At 37.2% G+C, this 20,186-nt stretch overlaps 2 protein-coding genes across 2 annotated transcripts in view; one reads left to right on the top strand and one right to left on the bottom strand.

Annotated features, from left to right (window-relative positions):
* TBCCD1 (TBCC domain containing 1) overlaps positions 1-3,298 on the bottom strand; it is a 14,459-nt gene extending 11,161 nt beyond the window's left edge. The window contains exons 1-2 of the mRNA XM_015814132.1: positions 3,273-3,298; positions 340-507 (exon numbers count right to left, since the gene is read on the bottom strand). The gene's annotated coding sequence lies outside the window, so the exon portion shown is untranslated. The remainder of the gene's footprint in view (positions 1-339; positions 508-3,272) is intronic.
* A 1,254-nt stretch (positions 3,299-4,552) lies between these two features.
* Positions 4,553-20,184, top strand: DNAJB11 (DnaJ heat shock protein family (Hsp40) member B11). Its single transcript, XM_015814133.1, has 10 exons — positions 4,553-4,732; positions 7,956-8,112; positions 9,508-9,605; positions 11,683-11,815; positions 12,696-12,838; positions 14,619-14,701; positions 15,617-15,674; positions 16,511-16,622; positions 16,805-16,964; positions 18,909-20,184. Exons 1-10 carry the CDS (start codon positions 4,665-4,667, stop codon positions 18,971-18,973), a joined length of 1,077 nt encoding a protein of 358 aa, XP_015669619.1. The 5' UTR covers positions 4,553-4,664; the 3' UTR covers positions 18,974-20,184.
* The last annotated feature ends 2 nt before the right edge of the window (positions 20,185-20,186 follow it).

Below are 20,186 nucleotides of genomic sequence, written 5' to 3' on the forward strand. Positions count from 1 at the left end.
AAATTTGGGAAAAAAATGTAACGAAGATTTTGATATTCAATTGTATATTTATTAATAACAATAAGAATTGTATTTGCCTAGTGTGGGAAAACAGGTACTACCAGAAGAGAGGAAACATTTGATGGTGTAATATTGGATCTAGATTGAAGAAGTTAATATATACCACTGAATTACTAATGGACCCAGACAACACGTTGTCTATTAAGTATTTGATTGTAAAACTAGAAAATTAATAAAATATTTATTGAAAAAATAAAATAAAATAAAAAACACCCTAACTGTTGGTTTGAATATGTTGCATCTCTTGTAAACTGCCACTAGGTAAAGCAATATACTCACCTCTAGTCTGCTCTTACAAAGAAAACATTTGTGGATTGCTTTATTTCTTATTAAAAGAGCTTCAAAGGAACATCACTAATGCTTTAGCCTTTTACTTTTTCTCCCACTTTGCTTGATCTCATTTTTGAAGGACAAACCAAGAAGAACAAAAGCAGGAATATCCAAAATCTTAATGTAAAAATAGAAAATCAAATAATTAAAATGTTTGTAGATAACATTAGTATTTCTGAAGCTTTTCAGTAGACATATCTCAACTGCAGTTTGAATTAAATACATTTCAATCAGTGCAACAGAAAGTTTGTGGGCTCATATTAACGCAGTCATCATTATATAGGATATCATCAATTTTAAAAAATTAAAATCTTACACATAAAATTTAAACAAAATGTAAGATTTGGCATTTTCATTATCATAGTTTAAGAAGACAGTAGCAATCATGAGCATCTTGGGGTTGGGGGGATGCAAAGGGAAGAAATGAGGAAACTATGTGATGAAATCATCCATGATCTTATCATTTTGGCATTATTACAGTTCTTACAGAAACTGCTGAAAACATTTAAAACAACTTATTTATGAAACAACCTGTTTTTACTTCAATGTGCTTATTAATTCAACTGCCTAGTTATGATTTCAAATAAAGGAATTTTATTTACACATTATTCCAAAAAGCTTAGCCTTAAAAAAAAACAATGTTCTGTAGCTTCTGTACTATAGAGAATGCAAAGAAGAATGAAAGGTGCCAATGCATAACAAATGTAACTTTCCTGTAAAAAGTCACAGAATGCTCATTGAATATAAACTGAGTAAGCATAATATCATTTCCTCTTGAAAGTAAGAAATAGCTATTTCAAATTCAGATTTAAAAATCATAAAAAATCTGAACAGGATATAAATTATGTCTGATGCCAAATCAGTCTCTCCTACTATTCTTTGATCATTCACAAGTTAAGCATGAAATAAAGTAACTAGAGATTTAATGGTAGACTGTAATCTTGTGGTTCCTGAATTTATCTTACAAAAGCAATGGACACAAGTACCAACTTGATGTCAGATCAACCAAGTTTAATAAGGGAATTTCGTCAATGTTATATAGATAGTCCTTGACTTACAATCATAACTGAGCCCAAAATAAATATTAAAAAAATCTATGTATTATATTACATCCTGCCAGAGTAATCCTATAGACACTGCAACTATTCTGCAATGGTGATGTAGAGCAAAAATAATTGGATACCATCTTTGCTGTCAATGCCAGGTAGTCAGGTCATAAATTTTTAAAGAAATTGGGAAAATCACCCAGTAATATTTTGTAATGAATCCTGTAGTAATTTACGACTATACAGTATTTTCCTAATGCATATAAATTAGTCTAAGTTAACAAATTAATTTAGATGTAATTGTTAAATGCTAATTTTTATGACTGTAAAAACTTGGAAAGTAAACTACATCAGTGGTATTTAAAAGTATGGGAAACTATCTTTTAAAAACTCTAACAGCTCAACAGCTCTAAAAACTCTACAGTAAATAATAAATTCAGTTTAATCCAGTCAACATTTATTGGTCTTATAAGCAATAATATATGTTTTCTATATACACGTGATTTTTTAAAGAAAAATTAAATGCGGGTATTTGAAATGTTTGGGGGGTTTTCTCAAGAGTTGCATTTGTGTGTATGTATATCTTTGTTCTCAAATATATTCTTTGAGATTGTTTTTCTTTTTAATTTTAAGTTTTTTGTTCAAGTTTGTCTTATAAACTAATAATAAGAAAATTAAAATATCTTTTTATTGAACATTAATCTACTGTCTAATAAAGGCATTCTCAATTGCCTCTATCAGCTATCGATGCAGTTATTTATTGAGGTTTTGTACTCCACTGTTTTGTTACTCAAAAGCCTAGTGACTAGTTCCTCCATTTAGTCCCTCCATTCTGATTCTGTTACTTGCTGCTAATTGCCTTCTGCTACAGGTTTGTTCTATCTGCACTTTCCATAGCATTGTGAACTGTCTCTGTCTCCAATTAAATAGCTCCTATAAAGGCAGGTGTGATTGAAGGTATGCTTCCTTCTAAACTTTCTTCAAATTTGCCTTGCATTATTGTTGCTCTATTTTATGGGCAAATGGAAATTTATTCCTTCTATTTCATTTCTGTGCTGAATCTTTAAACTACTGTACTGTTTACTGCACTAAAATTTATGTCTGGTAAAATTTTATTACATCTGTATTATCTGTACACAGTTCACATATATTTATATATTCATATAACCAGTAAGCTAACTGCTGTTAAAATTAAGTGCACTGAGGCAGAACTGATGCATTTTTTGTTTCTTGGTTCAGGAGATTCAGATGTGCACAGGGGATACAGAGTCCTTAAAATGGGGGTCATGATGGAGAATGGAATGTAAACTAATCTGGAACTCTTTGAGGACTCTATTTGGCCTCTTGTGGGTTTCCTTGTATAGGAGACATGTCTGTAACGTATTTATTCTCCCATTCCTTTTTAGAATATGAACAATAAAAACTAATCCTATATGCAACAAAGAACAATAGAGCAGGCGATATAGAACAGCACATTTATTTCCGCATCTGCTTAGAAGCCTTAGGAAAAGAAGTGTTAAGATACCATGAAAGATGCGAACCTTCTTCTTCCAGTGTTTCTCAACCTTGACCATTTTAAGGCATGTGGACTTCAACTCCCAGAATTCCACAGCCAGCAATGCTGGCTGTGGAATTCTGGGAGTTGAAGTCCACATGCCTTAAAATTGTTAGGCAGTGTTGGCGGGGATGCTTTTTGCAAGAAAAAGGAAAGACTGAAGCTGCACTTCTGATACATTATTAAACAAGCGCTCACAGCATTCACTATGAAGCGGGAGAGATGGGGGTGATGAAAAAGGAGATCGACACCACCCTCCAGGCGGAGAAAGAAGAACTCACCCGCCTCTCCTCGCAGGCGCTTCTCGGATGCCAGCGGCGAAGTCGCTTTCGAACGCTCACGGTCAACTCTTTCCGCGCCTGCGCACAACGTCTGACTCAGTCACCAATAAAAACACTCCCTGGGGAAGGCTTCGAAAGACGTTCTATCGTATTGTAGAATCGCTGGGCTAGTCACCAATCGCTATCCCCGTATCTCTACTGCATTGGCAAGAATAGGAATGACAGTTGAAAAACTAAGAATTCGCAACAGCGACATCTGCAGACCGGGCGGATCAGAAAACTTGCCTCCACTTGCTTCTCCTAATTAATCTATGGCGCTGTATCATTAGTTATATGTGAACAGCCACCCTGTTTTATAGTGTTACATTTAATTACCTATCGTGTTTAAGTATTTCATAATAGTTTGACTTCACTTTTTATTCTTTCAATGTATACATGTCATTAAAAATCTCCCCTAATAGATCCTGAAGTGATTTGTCAGTGTCATCTTCCGGGACGCTTTTGACTTCCTACTCTAGACAAGGTTTAAACATCCAGGTGTCCATTAAATCTCAGCCAAAAACCTCGTTTTTGCAGAAATTTGCAGCTGAAGCAGACAGTCCCAAGTCTATAGACATTCCGAGAAAGATAAATTGATAGAGATATTCCTCCAATATTAATCAGATCAACCTGATTAGTTTCCAGTCCCAGAAAGTCAGAAAGGTGCTGCCTCCTGATGAGGCAAATATTATTCTGGTATAAATATATTTGCAGAGAACCGCATTTTATGTTTTTCCTAAAGTATATTCGCTGGTCCCAGCAAAATGCGTTATCATTTAATGTGCCAAAGGATTCTGATCTCAGAGAACCGATGAAGAAAAGAGGGATGGGGAAAAGCATAATATAGTTAAGCATTTAGAAAGTAGATTTTATGAATTGTCAGAATTGCCGTTCATGTAACTGCGTTATTTCTTTTAAAAAAATGGAGTTCGTTGATTTTGAAAATGATAGGAGGAAAAAAAAATCTGTTTGCTACCAGCTCAGCATGAGACACCAAAAAGGAAGCCCGGACTTAAAACTGCTTTAAAAATGTACGGAACTAAAAGGATGGATAATGTCCTCTTCGAAACGTACCTACGCGTGACGTCATCACAATGCTTCTCGCCACGACGGAGACCATTACGCTCTTTTCTGCGTCCTAATTTGTTGACGTTACAAAGTTTAATTGGCCAAACCTAACCGGGTCGCGGGTGAAGTGTGCAATTGTGATTGGCCAGCGGCAAATGACGGGGTGCCTGCTATGCTGAGCTCCGATTGGCCGCTTCTCTGTACCGGGGGGTTCTCTTTCATGCCTACGGTTACCGGTGCGTGAGGCAGGTAGGGGCTGGGAGCTTCTTCGACTAGACCCCCGCCATGTCCCCCCGCTCCCTCGGTGGCCTCCTTCTACTACTGCTGTGCCTGCTTGGGGACGTCATCGCCGGGTGAGTGCAGGGAGGAAAAGGCGGCCGGAAGGAAAGCCCGTTTCGGTGCTAAGATTTGCAGGTGGCCCCGCGGCAGAGGGTGGAGCCCCCTCTGCCCTCTCTTCCCCTTTCGGTGTTCCGAAAGGCCCGCTGAACCTGCTGCGCTCTGCCCCCCCCCCCGCTCGCTCTCGCCAGTCTCCGCACGATGGGAGCGCCTTGTCTTCCTCTTCCCCGGTGTGCGGACTGCTCCCTGTTCCGCTGCTTCCTGGCCATTGCTTCCTATCGAGAGTTGTAGGTGGTTACTGCCATTTCCTTCTTCATGAGTCCCGTAAGGGAGATAGGGCGGTATATAAATTCAATAAATAAACAATAAATAAATTGTAGGTGGTTACTGCCATCATCCTTCTTCATGAGTCCCGTAAGGGAGATAGGGCGGTATATAAATTCAATAAATAAACAATAAATAAATCTCCCTTTGCGGGTGGCCAGGAAACGGTTGGATTTCCTGTGCCCTCATAGGCAGATGAAATGTGTATCCTGTGTTTTAAAGCGCGGGGGAAGGGAAGAGAGATGAGTCGTAGTGAACACGATGTGTTAGGATCGTGTTAGCCACTCGGGTTTCAAATCCCCGCCTTAGCCACGAAGCCCTCTTTTAGACCTGTTGCTTCTTTTCAGTGGCTGGAATCTATATCCCTGCTTCCACTTTTACCTGTCTGTATACAGGTAGTCCTCGGTTTGCAACAGTTCGTTTAGCGACCGTACAAAGTTACAACAGCACTGAAAACAGTTACGTATGACTGTTTTTCACACTTATGACCATTGCAGCATCTGCATGGTCACATGATTTACATTTGGATGCTTGACAACTGGTTCATATTTATGCCAGTGGCAGTGCCCCCAGGATCACATGACCATCTGTTGTGACATTCTGACAAGCACAGTCAATGGGAAAACCAGATTCACTTAGTAACCATGTTACTAATTTAACAACTGCAGTGTTAAATGTGGTAAGAAAAGTCGTAAAATGGGACAAAACTCACCTAACAAATTTCTCACTTAGCAACATAAATTCTGGGCTCAATTGTGGTCATAAGTTGAGGACTACCTGTACTGTACTGAAATCAGTTGGTTAAATCTGCTACTCTTCTTGGTTATTGACTTTCTCAGTAGTGTTCCAATTATGGAATGTTTCCTAACAAAAGCTTGGGCGGTCACCTACTTTTGATATAATATTATAGCAACAGGCATATAATTTAAGTCATGAAATAACTTCAATTATATTTGTTTTTTAAATGTCAGTACTCTTTTTCATTTTATTTTATTGCATTTTTTTAAATATAAGCCTCTCATTTAAAAAAAATGTAAGCTTCTTTTATTAAAAGCCAAGATATTTCTTACACTCAGCATATAGAGTGCAATTTTATGTACTCAAGAGTTTTATTCCTGTTTCTGCCAATGAATTCAAGGGCATGTGCAGTTTAAATGAACAAATAAAGGGTGGAATTTTCTCTGACATTTTTAATCTTATGCCAGGCTTCCCCAGCCTAGAGATTTCTACTTGTGTTAAGATTACAGTTTTTTTCTTTGTCTGTTAGATTTGGAGACAATCCAATTCCAAAACAGTTTTGGGTGCTTACAGTTTAAAAACAGATTAACAATAGAGAAAAAAATCTGAAATGTCTGGACCACCATATCTCATAAACCCACCCCTTTCCAAAAAAATCTTCACCAACAGGATTCACAAATACCCTATCCCAAGTGATGGGAGTACAGTCATGGTTTTTAAATACTGCTGAAACATTATTACTGTGGGAGATACATAGATCCTTGGGATCTATCATTCCAGAGAGCAGACACTGCAGCAGAGAGAAACATACTTTCTGAATTCTAATAGATGGCATTATTTGGTTGAAGGGACCGGGAGCACATTAACTGACTAATCTAAGCCATCAGGCAGAAATCATTGGAGATAGGTGGTTCTCAAATAATCTTATACCATGAAGGGCTTCATAAGTGATAACCAGAAGTTTGCCAGCAACCAATGTAAGTCACATATGTCATAAACATACAAAAGGATATTGAATGCTGCATGTTCTGGAATAGCTGTAGTTTTAAATGCTCTTCAAAGGAAGCCCTAGGTAGAGTTCATTGCAGTAATCCAATGACTAGGGCAGTGGTGACGAACCTATGGCCCGCGTGCCAGAGGTGGCACTCAGAGCCCTCTCTGTGGGCACGTGCACCGCCACCAGCTCGCACAGGTTGGGCGAGCGAGGGGAACATGCTCCGTGCGCGGGCCAAGGGCAGGATCTGCGAGGGGGCCGAGATGACCAGCAGCAACCTGCTCTCCAACCGCAACCATAAACAGATGGGACGGGTAAGCGTGTCCAGCCGTCTGCATCACGTGCCCCCCTCCCCTACTCTGCCTGCTGCTGGAGAGCTGGCCTGGTATTGGCAGCGGGCTGCGGAGCCCCAGAGTGTGCCGGTCAGGGGCTGGGGCTGCTGACGGACACCGTTGGCCCCCATGTGCTCGCTGGCTTCTGTGTGCGGGGGCCGATGGTGTCAGGCAGCAGCCGCCCCAGCCCCTGCCTCGCCTTGCCCCGCGGCAATGGTACCTCCGCCCTGCCCCCTGCCTCACCCCGCAGGACGAGCCTCCTGCCCCACCCGCCAGACACCCTCTGGATCTCCCCCAAGCTTGCCCAGCCCCCATAGGTGTCCCCCCCACAAGCAACATTTAGGTGGCTACGACCACCCCAGCCATGCCCACCCAGTGGGCCATGCCCCCTGCCCCCCGAGGACACCACAATGTTGATGCAATCCTGGCATTTTGCAATAAATAAGTGGGTTCTGGGTTGCGGTTTGGGCACTCAGTCTCTAAAATGTTCACCATCACTGGACTAGGGCATAAGTGATTGTCTTTAGATCCAGGAATGACCACATGAAAGCTACCTGTATTTGCTATGTAATCCTAACCATGATAACTGAATAGTAAATATATTTAAGAATCTTAAATATCACAGGATCACTAAAGAGATGCTCCGCCAAAGACATCCCATTTTGGCAGTTCTGGTGTTTTGAAAGAAAGCATATGCTACGATCCTTAGAATGCAAAGCTTGTAGAACTTTCTCTGTGCATTGCTATTCTTATTATTATCAGCTTATGGCAAAGAAGAACATAAATTGTTTTTCTCCCCTTATTTTTTATTTTGAGGATCATAAAGAGACAATAATTTTCGTTGTTTTTCAGGAGAGATTTCTATAAGATTTTGGGGGTTCCTCGCAGTGCATCGGTTAAAGATATTAAAAAGGCCTACCGAAAACTAGCTCTTCAGCTTCATCCAGACAGAAACCCAGATGATCCCCGCGCACAGGAAAAATTTCAGGATCTTGGGGCTGCCTATGAGGTAACTGTATTTAGAAGAAGTCTGTGGGCAACATGTGCATCCTGTGCTTCCTGGTTCTCTTCAATGAAATTGTAATAGGATGGATACTGATTGGAAAATATCAATGTGTTTGTGATATTAATGAGACTTTTGTTCTTGAAAACTTACCTTCATTTTCTTTAGGCTGATTTAATTGAGTATTTGAAAATGATTTATGGAAAGTATTATTTCTTTGTGAATAAGCAATAGAGGATTTTTATTTCTATTCAGCTTTCAATTGTAGCAGATCGAATATGTCAACAATGGATGTTCATGCTGCTCTATTAAGTGATGTTTAAAAGTATAAAACTATGTGCTAAAATGTTGCATTGGTATTTAATATGCGGGTGCTAAAGAATATTTTCACGAACTTGATTAATGGCAAGCTAAAGATCATACATATGTAAATGGCTACATATTGTGGGGAACAAGCAGAGGTTTCTTCTTAATTTGTCAAATTTAGAAGATCATGGAGCTCTCTTTTTTTCCTTTAGTTACTTTAAAGGATGTGACAGATTCTTGCATTGTATTTGGAAATGCTGGTCCAAACTTACGCATGAGAATATGCTTTAATAATAGTATTTGCTCTGCCTGTATGTAGTTTCCTTATACACACAACAGGATGGAAAAGTGAATAGCTAACATTTAACAGAAAAGAAAATAAACAGATGAAGCTATTGTCCTTCATTCTTCTTCCTCATTTCTGTCAGTTTCTTCTAAATCTTTTTCCTTGAGAAATAGAATCAAAATATTTTGATAGTAAGTAGTTATTAGTTGCTCTTGTATAATCAGTCCTGTAAAATGTCTTACAACAAAATGGATTAACAAACCTGAACAAGCTGCAGCATATCATAAGCAATTACATGTTATAATTTGGTAAGAAAGAATTTACACAAAGGAGTAACTAGAAAACTGATCAGTTCTTCAGTGGCTAGCAACATAATGGCAGATGGAGTTGGCAATGTCCCTGAGGCTTGGAGGCACTTAACAGTGTGCCTTTTGCAGGAGAAGTGGCTGTGAAAATCAAGGCAACGTATCGTTCCTGGTGGCAGCAATATTTGGTGGCATTGGATTGTAGTTTTTTTTTAAAGCCTATGAGTCACATGATGATTTGGTCATTTAGGTGTATTCTGACATTTTCCAGGAGATATTTTTCTGAATCAGAAGCCATTTGGAGAATTATGGATGTGATACATAGGTGAGGGATGCACACAAACTGTTTTCAGTTTAAAATATTTATTTCTGGAAAATATCAGACCACCACAAAATTGATCAGATCTGTATAGTATGAAGGCAAAATGTAGTTTTGTCCATTGTCCTGTTTAGAAATACCTTAAACCTACGTTAATATATGCATAAAATTTATGTCTCCTACAGGTATTGTCAGATGAGGAAAAACGAAAGCAGTATGATGCCTACGGAGAAGAAGGGTTGAAAGAGGGACATCAAAGTTCTCATGGAGATATTTTTTCACAGTAAGTTTGCTTTGCCCCTTCACACTTTTTTTGCAAGATAAAGTGTTCTCTTACAGTATAGTACAATGGCATCTTTATTAATTAATTTCAGCCATTTTACTATTATGTTTTGTTCCGCAAGAGCAAAATTGCAATGAAGCATCTAAAACTAGTTTGAAACAACATGAAGGACAACAATGAGAGTTGCTATTAGTAAATGCCAACTGAACAATAACATCCATATCAGTTAATGAGTTAAAAAGTTGTTTGTAACAATTAAATTCTGAATCTATAATGGTGACTCTATGCAAACCTCTGGAGGTTCTACATGTGTTTGGAGTGGAAATTATATCATTTCAGGTTTTGCCAGGATTTTCCAAAGATCAAGACTATCTGAGAAGAGATCATTATTCCTCTATTCTGAATTAAACATTATATTCCCAACACTGATTACTCCATGGATTTAGAAGCTATGTCATAAGCAGGAACTGTGGCCTAACATACAGGCATTCACACTTTGCAAGACAGAAAACATGGCTGCTGGTTATAGCTCTGACCCGCAGCACTCTCATTTGCTGTCCTGCGTGTTGTTTAAAACCCAGAGTGTCCTGCGCACATTTCTGAGAACACATCAGGTTTCATTAATACATGCCAGGTCTGCCTTTTCAGTTAACACTAAGCCATGGATGAACCCTCACCAGCAATTGTTATCTTGCAACAGAGAGAATAACATAATCACATCCCATGCTATTTTTTTAGTTGAATTAACTCTGCCTTAAATCTGAATGTGAATGCTCAATTACGATTTCACATTTGGAAAACCCTCATCACTAAGTACACATACTTGAATTGCATAGTCAGCGGATTTATGTGAAGGCATAGTGATCAGTTTATTTCATACAAATTATAGGTCTGGCAATGTAGAATATTAAAGTTCACAGTCAGTGTATTGATTAGGAAGTGTATGGCACTTTTATCTATCATGTTCTTTCTGCAAGTAATCCTCAACTTATGAAGCTATAAGAGACCTACTACGGGGCTACTTACAACCTGGATTTAAAGTTTTGGCAGTCACAGCCTTCTCCAGTCACATGATTGACCTTAGCAATATGGCCACATTTGTGGCATTTGCAGCATTCCATGATCACATGACCACATTTTATGACAGTTTTGCTGAAAACCAGCACTTCTGGTTTTTGACAAAACCATGGAACATTGGTTTGCTTAATGACCATGGTGTTTGCTTAATGACCATGATTTTGCTTAACGATCACAAAAAAGATCATAATATTGAATCAATCACACGATCCACAAATTATATGACCATCATGACTTACAACCATGATGGGCAGGCTCCATTATGATCATAAGTCAAGGACTACGTATACTATTTCCTCTAAAAAGAAAATATCACTTTTTATAGGAAACTGATGGCTGTTTTGCCCAATATAGCAGTCAATTCCATTTTTTTGCAATTAAAGATAAATGTATTCTGGTACTGCTTACTTCTCCATGGCTAGCTAGTAATTCCATGGAAGTTTCTCTAGAGTTCTAAGCAGCAATATCAAGTAAGAGGGTTGTCAAAACAGAATTGCATCTTAGCTAAAAATTGCCCAAGTTGCTGTAGAGTCTAAGGAAGATGATCTTGATGGAGATATCAAGCTCTGTAGCCAAGACTAGAAATAAAACATATTTTAAATCCAGAATTAAAACCAGATAAGGTTTGAAAGTGGCTGAGACAGACATCTCCCTAATTCACTGAACTGAATTGTAGCCAATTTCCAGTAACAAAAGTGAAGTCTTTGCCCTACCTTAATAAAAGAGCATAGGAGACTTGCAAAATTGATGTCAGCCCCACTAGGTAGATCAGACCAAAAGTTCAATTCCACAGGAAGTTTAAAACTACTTTTATTGAGATTGACTATAATAACAGACTCTTGCAAGTCTGATTCTGTTGTACCTCCTCCTCCTTATAATTCAGTAAATCTCCATCAACTTCCTTACTCCCTATAATTGCCTCAGTTAGTAATTTCTTACCTGCTGTCCTATACGTTTAATAGAAAGGAAGCTAAATGAATCAATATTCGTGTCTTTTCAGTTTCTTTGGAGATTTTGGTTTCATGTTTGGAGGCAATCCTCGTCAGCAAGACAGGAACATTCCAAGAGGAAGCGACATTATTGTGGACCTAGAAGTTACATTGGAAGAAGTGTATTCAGGAAATTTTGTGGAAGTAAGTTAGGCAGTTTGCTTAATAGGTCTCCTTTGCTTATATAGAAATCTGTTTTTCAGGCTTCATTATTAGAAATAGTTCTCTCTCAGTGAATGAATATGAAGGAACACCAAAAGTATTCTTGGAACCACCTACAGTATGTATTGCCTGTGGAATTTCAGTGCATGGTAAATGTTAGGTAACTGCTTTCAGTTTGTTTCAGAACTAAATGCTTGTGAAAGAGAACAGTAGAAGAGCAACTCAAATTAATCAATGGCCCTATTTATATGCAACAGGAACATGTAACTTTTTTCCCAGAGCAGGAGCCATACTTTGTCTTTGGTGACAGACATTCTCCAAAAACTAATGAGTGGAACCATAAAAATAAAATAAATAAAAATTAATTTTATTTAAAATTAAGTATAACCATTATGATTATCAACCGGGAGTGTAGGAATTTAGCTAGGATTTGAAGGGTCCCCTATCGCTTTTACTTCCACATTTTCCGTTTTTGAAGGGTCTGGGGGGTTTATCAGTAACTCCATTGAAATACTTTGAAAAAGGAAACTGGTCAGAGGATTCTTAATTTATTGTGGGCTAAGATTATAAACCTCTATATTGGTATTTATTAAATAATCATTTATTTAATTAATAATTATTTGTTAATTAGCTATTAATAATTTTAAATCAGGGAAAGATCAATAATAATCACAACTAAATGGTAACTGAAAAGCCAGGATATAATTTGTGATTGTTTATATTAAGATTATTTATATTGCAAAGTCTAAATAGCAGATGTATTATAAATGAGATGTTTGTCTTCTTTATTCATTTGAAAAGGCTAAAGAGTTGTATATTGTAAAGTTTGCATCCAACAACGTTATTCTTTACCTGTTTGCAGGTTATTAGAAACAAGCCAGTTGCAAGACAGGCACCAGGGAAACGGAAATGCAATTGCCGGCAAGAGATGAGGACAACCCAGTTAGGCCCAGGACGTTTCCAGATGACACAAGAAGTTGTCTGTGATGAGTGTCCCAATGTCAAGTGAGTTTGAGGCCCTATGGCCATTTGGTGCTTGAGTAATTGACAATCATACATAATTGTTAAAAATAGCAGAGAGGGAGGATGATTACATTACGAGTATAAGCCACAAGATGGCATAGAGTGTTGGGTTTTTTTATGGATTGAAAAGAGAAGGAAACTTATTCCTGAAAATGTTCAGGGTGACTGAAAGGAGCCCGTACAATTGCTCTGTCATGACATCTCTGGCAGATTTGTTCTGCCAAAAAAAAGTAGCAATGCAGTGCTTCAAATTCAAACAAGAAAAAAGGGGCTTTAGAGCAGGTGTCCCCAACCCCCAGACCATGGACCAGTACCGGGCCGCAGCATGCCAGCAACTAGTCCACACAAACAAGCAAAGCCCCATCTGCATGATGCAGGCAGCACCCAAAACCATGCACCCTCCGATCCGCAGAAAGACCTCCCTCCATGGAACCGGTCCCTGGTGCCCAAAAAGTTGGGGGTTTCTGCTTTAGAGGATACATGGTAGCGCCTGCTGACAGTTCTTTAAATCAAATGTATCTTTTACCAAGGAGGGTACCACAGTGTAGACACTATGCTATTCCAGGAAGGCTTCATTGTTTTAAGAGGTTTCCAACAGGTGCTTTGTGAATGTCTCTACATTTGGCCTTCAAATTCTTACTCGTGTATAGCCATCCCTCGTATAACAGTCTTTCTCAATCTTCGCAACTTTAAGATGCTTGCGCTTCAATTCCCAGAATTCCCCAGTCATCATGGTAGTTGATCCACATGTCTTAAAATTACCAGTTAAGAAACACTATTGTATAACATACATATTTGGCAGGGCTTGAAGTGTTCCCTGTAGCTATGTAAATATAGTTGTGTTCATAAATTTACATAACCCTTGCAGAATTTGTAAGTTATGGATTATTTTGTAAATAAACAAAAGTAATCAAACAATTTTTGATTCAGATTAAACTATTAGGCATCCCACAATAACACAATCATTAAACCATAGCAATAAAATAATAATAAAATGGTGGTTTGCATATTCTTAATACTATATATTGCTCCTTTTAACATCAGTGATCCTAATAGTCCTAATTGCTCCCTTTAGCATCAGCATCCTAAACAGTCTTTTAGGATAGTTATGAATGAGCCCCTTTATTTTCTGATGTAGTAAAGCTAGCTATCCTTTTGGCAAAAAGTCTGCAGGTCCTGTACATTCTTTGGTTGTCTAGAATGAACTGTATGTTTGAGATCTCAGACAGGCTCAATGATGTTGCGGTCAGGAGATTGTGATTGCCACTCCAGAACCTTCCCTTTGTTCTACTGCAGCCACTAAAGGGTCAACATAGCTTTAGGAAGCAGATCATTGTCATGTTGGAAAGTCCAAGCGTGCCCCCATTCACATCTTTCAGGCTGCCCAAATATCCAACGGTATGGGAATTTTTGAGCAGAACCATTTTATTAGTTCCTTTATTGCTATGGTTTGTTTTATGATTGTGATGTTCTTAGATGCCTAATTGTTTAATTTAAATCACATGACAAAAATGTGTAAGTAAATTCATGTTTGCTTATAAAATAGTCCACATCTTAAAAATTCTGCAAGAGGTATATAAACCTATGAGGGTTTTGCATGTTGCAAAACCACAACTGTAAGCATGAATAGACTTAAAGTAACATTTGTAAAATAAATAAATACAATATGGTCTGATTGAAGACACTTAAGATAATACAGTGTTAAAAGGAAATATCCTCTTTCATGTATTTATTGTTTAACTGATATTTTCCTGTTTCTCAGACTTGTAAATGAAGAACGAACATTAGAGGTGGAGATAGAACCTGGTGTTAGGGATGGGATGGAATACCCCTTTATAGGGGAAGGTACATCTTTTAATTTTTATTCTTTAACTTTTGACATCTAATTGGAGGTTGTAATTTATAGAATGTGTGAAAAACTGTGAATGTTCTGTTTGTTTCAAATTGATGAAAATAAATTGGGACTGGAAATTTGGAGCCTAATTTGGACTCTGCTTTTTTAAATATACTTGGAACATTTTGTGCCTTTGAAAAAATATTTCCTACAATACTACTAAAACTTAAATACATACAGAAGATATATAATCTTGTGCAGAAGATTATGTATATTCTGTATGTCGTGACATTTTTTCTTTCTCTTTTTTTATTTTATAAGCTTTTTTGCCACTGTCTACATAATAATTTTCCTATGACACTAGGAATAGAAAATCTGTGTGTCAGTATTATCATCCTTTAATTTTTTATCCTGCTGCAATACTACCTATATTTATTCTTGCTCCCAGATACTTCATAATCTGCATAAATTGGATAATGATTATAACAAAACTATGTGCTAACCATAGATTTTTATGCAGACTAAACTAGGTAATTTACTAAGGTTTCACATTCAGTCTAACCAGTTTTAAGCTTGTATTTTTAGACTTTTGCCTTAATAATGTATACCAATGTTTTTTGAGTTAACTATATGTATTGAATTTCATTAAGTCATAAGGACAGAGTTTGAGGAAAAGGTCCCTATCCTGGTAGATCATGTCATTATAGAAATCTTAAAGAAACATTGACCTAAGGCAGGGGTAGGCAACCTTGGCTCTTTTATGACTTGTGGACTTGGCATGGCTGGCTCAGGAATTCTGGGAGTTGAAGTCCACGAGTCATAAAAAGAGCCAAGGTTGCCTACTCCTGACCGAAGGTATCACTAGAAAGAGATGGTTTAGTTTTGAAACATTTAAACATACCTAACACTTGTTCAAACTTCATCAGGAGAACCTCACGTTGATGGAGAACCAGGTGATTTGCGCTTCCGAATAAAAGTTCTTAAGTAAGTCTCTCTGCTTTATGAAATAATTTACCAATTTTTTTTCTGCATTAGCTATCAATGAACACACTTGCTTTAGTGGTACTAGCAATTACATATTTTTGCTTGAAAAATACTACGCACTCGTAAAGGCTTTGGTGGGCAGATGCTCCAACTGTAAGATTAATCCTTTGAGGCAAGAAGTGCATAGAGCAGGGATAGGCAACCTCGGCTCTTTTATGACTCGTGGACTTCAACTCCCAGAATTCCTGAGCCAGCATAGCTGACTCAGGAATTCTGGGAGTTAAAGTCCACGAGTCATAAAAGAGCCGAGGTTGCCTACTCCTGGAGTAGAACATTAAAAGCATTTACTTCTAGGAAACAGTAGGGGTCTGAAGCAGACTAAACCTTTCTCAACTGTTACCAAAGACTAGGTGAGTCAAGTTGTTTCTGGAAAAAATATCTGCACTGAATATCTAAAGATGATTTCAGAGGAAATGCACAAAGAGTTGCTGTGAAGATCTAAAAGTTTTTTCTATGCCATATTATGACAGATACAGAGATATTTTATACATATCTAAATGCTAGTATGTAAAATTAGAATTAATATCCCTATGGTGTTAGGACAAAGGCTAATTTACTTCTAATCATGATGCAAGAATACTATGCATGACTGTAGTCACTCAAATTTCAAAATGATTTAAATGGATTTCTTCAGAAGATTAATACATAATTTCCAATTTGTCAGTATTTTTAAATTATAATATTTTTTTAATTTAACATGCTGTAAAATGAATGAATTTGCCATGGCAGATGAATTAAGAAATAAAAATATTAATATTCTAATATGTTGACTACAGGCATCCAGTTTTTGAAAGAAGAGGAGATGATTTATATACAAATGTGACTATCTCACTTGTGGAAGCTCTTATTGGATTTGAAATGGATATTGCTCATTTAGATGGACATAAGGTAAGGTAGAAGATTCCTTTGTCTGAAAACATTTTCAAAGAATCCCTTTGTATCCATAATACACATGTTGGCACTAAGATATAATATTGACATTATGATTCTTTTTGGTAAAATACTTCTCATGTAAAAATGTTAATCCTATTGAAAATTGTCAATGTGTTTTGTTTTTGTTTTTTGGTTAGGTCCATATTGCCCGGGATAAAATCACAAAACCTGGAGCCAAGCTGTGGAAGAAGGGAGAAGGTCTTCCAAACTTTGATAACAATAACATCAAAGGCTCTCTCATCATTACATTTGATATTGAATTTCCAAAAGAACAATTGACTGGAGAACAGCGAGAAAGTATGTATAGTAGTACCGTAATGATAACTCAGAAAGAACATTGACTTATTAAATTCATTACCTTGGTTGTCAACATATTAATGCTCAGAATATAGGAATGTAGGAATCAGGTTACAACCTGTACAAAAAAGGCAGAAATAACAGAAAGTGACAGAAGGAGTTGCATCCATGCCTCCTCATCAAAAAATAAATCAAGAAACCAAACAACAGTACTTTTGCTGGTGTTAATTGTCACCTGCTAAACAAAGAGAAGGTAGGAATAATGCTTTCCTAAAGCAAACTGCAATTTTTTAAGGAGGCATAAAATATAAGCTGCCCTCTAAATGTAATTAAATAGGGTGCAATGGCTCAGCAGTTAAGATGATGAGTGAGCATGTCAGCTGGAAAGCTGACAGCCACTTCAAGACTTGAGCGCACACAACGGGGTGAGCTCCTGTTACTTGCCCCAGTTCCTGCCAACCTAGCAGTTTGAAAACATGTAAATGCAAGTAGACAACTGGGTACTACTTCAGTAGGAAGGTAACAGCATTCCATGCGCCTCAGCATATAATTATGCTGGCCACATGACCACAGAAAAGTCTTTGGACGATGCTGGCTCTCTTGGCTAAGAAATGGGGATGAGCACCACCCCCTATGGAGATAACTGGACATACCTTTACCTTTAAATTCAATAGCTAGCAGCAATGGGGTCTTTAATTACCCTTACATCTTTTGGTAAAGAAACCCGGAGGAAAGTTTCTGACATCTCTTAACTGACAATTTTCTAATTTAAGGAATGGAAAAAAGCACTAAAATTAGGGTAATCGTCTTACTATGTTTTTGATGCTAACTAATTGAGAAGATTGAGTTGATGAAGTAGAAGCAGAAGGAACATTGTAGGGAAGTGAACATGCTGGCTCTCTTTGTCGTTCTTAGCATAAAAAAAACATTTTAAGGTTAAATGTAGTCAAATAGAAATACCGGACATCAAGAAAACGGGTTTTAATGAATTCATCAAGAACAAATGGTATTCCATGTCAGAAGCTAATAAGATGAAAACAGTAGAAGACTCATTCCAAACTCATTCCAAAACCTTACAGTTTTGGTTTAAAGATGCTAAGAACCACAAAAATAACTGTTTTGAAACAAAGTAGATTTATTTATTAAATTATGCAGCCCCATAACATATACTTTTAAAAACAGTTCATTGTAGCATATTAAGAGATCTGTGTCAGATCTCTTATAGTTCAAATTTTAGAAGATATAAAGAGCAACCAAGAATGCATACATTATTGTAAATTTGAAATACTGTCATTATAGAATGAAATGGCTTGTCTTAGTTGGGATCTTTTTCAGGAAGGCACCTGGGTTCTCATTCTGCTTTAACTATTTGTCAAAACAATGTGATTATCTCCTTTTGAAAATAATTGGATATATACAGGGACTACCTGACTTACAATTTCATTTAGTGACTGTTTGAGGTTACAATAATACTGAAAAAAATAACTTATGACCATTTTCACACTTACAACCATTGCAGAATCCCCATGGTCATATGAACAAAATTCAGATGCTTGGCAACTGACTCAGGACAGTTGCAGTGTCCCGGGGTCATGTGATCAGCTTTTGTGATCTTGTGACAAGCAGAATCAATGGGGAAGCCAGATTCATTTAACAATTGTGTTACTAACTTAACAACTGCAATGATTCATTTAACAACAGTGGTAAGAAAGGTCGTAAAATGGGGCAAAATTAACTTAACAAATGTCTCACTTAACAACATAAATTTTGGGCTCAATTGTGATATGTTGAGGATTACCTATAGTATTATTGAAAGTTTCCTCTCTGAACTGTTTTGAGTGATATGTTGGTTGAGAATTGAGAATAATAACTCTTTTTCCCCTTAATATAGTAGCAGTCCCAAGTGTATTGTCGTATTGTGATAGTGATTTTATTATTTTGCAGGTCTCAATCAATTGCTGAAACAAGCATCTGTTCAGAAGGTGTATAATGGACTGCAGGGCTATTGAGACTCAGACAAATGGACTTTCTTGTGGATAAATGAAATAAGTACTGTAAAATGCAGTCTTTTCTGCTGGTCATTGTAGAACAAATGCAGAGGGTGGAGTAACCTCTGAAACCTCCTTTTTTACAATAGTAAGGATAATTCTGTGATGGATCAGAAGACAACAAAAAAAATTCCTTTATTCTGGATACAACTGGTGCTCTATTTGGAGCAATTAGGCTCCAGCAGTTGAGAGAGAGATGGTGTTTTTAACAGGATTAGCACACTGAAGTTCCGTTTTCAAATATATTTTGATGTTACTTTCCTTGTCACTCTTAATGAGTTTTCATAATTTTTTCATGGTTCCTTTATCTTGTATCATCTTGGTTTTGAGATGTTCTTTGGCTCATCTTGGAGTTACACCTATCCCTATGTTTCTGAGACAGATTTGAGGTATGAGCAGATAATAGCTACCTCTGCAAATTGCTGGCCTCTCTTCTGATTAAACTGCTAAGTGCTTCCTGTTATTTACAGTTGTAGAAGTGTAAGTGTTAAGTTTTGCCACCATCCAGAGGGGGTCTTTGCAAGTTAACACTTAGAAATGTTGAATGGAAGGAAACTGGTTTGAATGAACTGAGACCCTTTTTGTTAATTGCCTGTCATTGCACTTAGAAGAAAATGTGTTATGTTGCTTTTGTTCACTTAGATATGAGCTGCTGTTTTTTTTTTTTAACAGAGCTCTATATACATATTTTCTCTAATTTGCAGTTACAACATTTTAACTAGATAAGTAAGAATACTGGATTATAAATTTGTGGGAACCTTGGGCCAATTCATATTTTAAGTAACACATATGTTTGCAGAAGTACAAAGTATGGAATCTGAGTATTTGGAGTTTCCCAGATATTTTCAAATTACCCATATTGCAGTGTATGGTACTCATGCCTGTAAATATTGACATATTTTCAGTACATACAACAAATACACTGTAACTGCTCAACATGACTATAGGACCATTGGAAAAGGTATGGTTAGAAAGGCACATAGTTTCTATTTTTCCCAGTCTCTTGGCTAATAGGCACACCCATAACTGTCTCATGCAGACTTTTGTGTATTTTGCAGTATCATATTTATATATCTTTACTGAAAAGATGGCTGCAGTTTCTGACCCTGGATCAGCCTCTTATTCTCAAGAATGACCTAGCAGTAAATAATGTTTATTTCCTTGACTGAAAATG

This window comes from Protobothrops mucrosquamatus, unplaced genomic scaffold, assembly GCF_001527695.2.
Source record: "Protobothrops mucrosquamatus isolate PMUCROS unplaced genomic scaffold, P.Mucros_1.0 scaffold225, whole genome shotgun sequence".
Classification (NCBI taxonomy): domain Eukaryota; kingdom Metazoa; phylum Chordata; class Lepidosauria; order Squamata; family Viperidae; genus Protobothrops; species Protobothrops mucrosquamatus.

What these genes read in the sequence shown, in the direction of transcription:
- DNAJB11 (XM_015814133.1), top strand. Translation starts at nt 4,665, where the DNA reads ATGTCCCCCCGCTCCCTCGGTGGCCTCCTTCTACTACTGCTGTGCCTG. An exon ending in ATCTTGGGGCTGCCTATGAG is followed by an intron (nt 8,113 to 9,507) that starts GTAACTGTATTT and finishes TGTCTCCTACAG; the next exon opens with GTATTGTCAGATGAGGAAAA. An exon ending in CTCATTTAGATGGACATAAG is followed by an intron (nt 16,623 to 16,804) that starts GTAAGGTAGAAG and finishes TTTTTTGGTTAG; the next exon opens with GTCCATATTGCCCGGGATAA.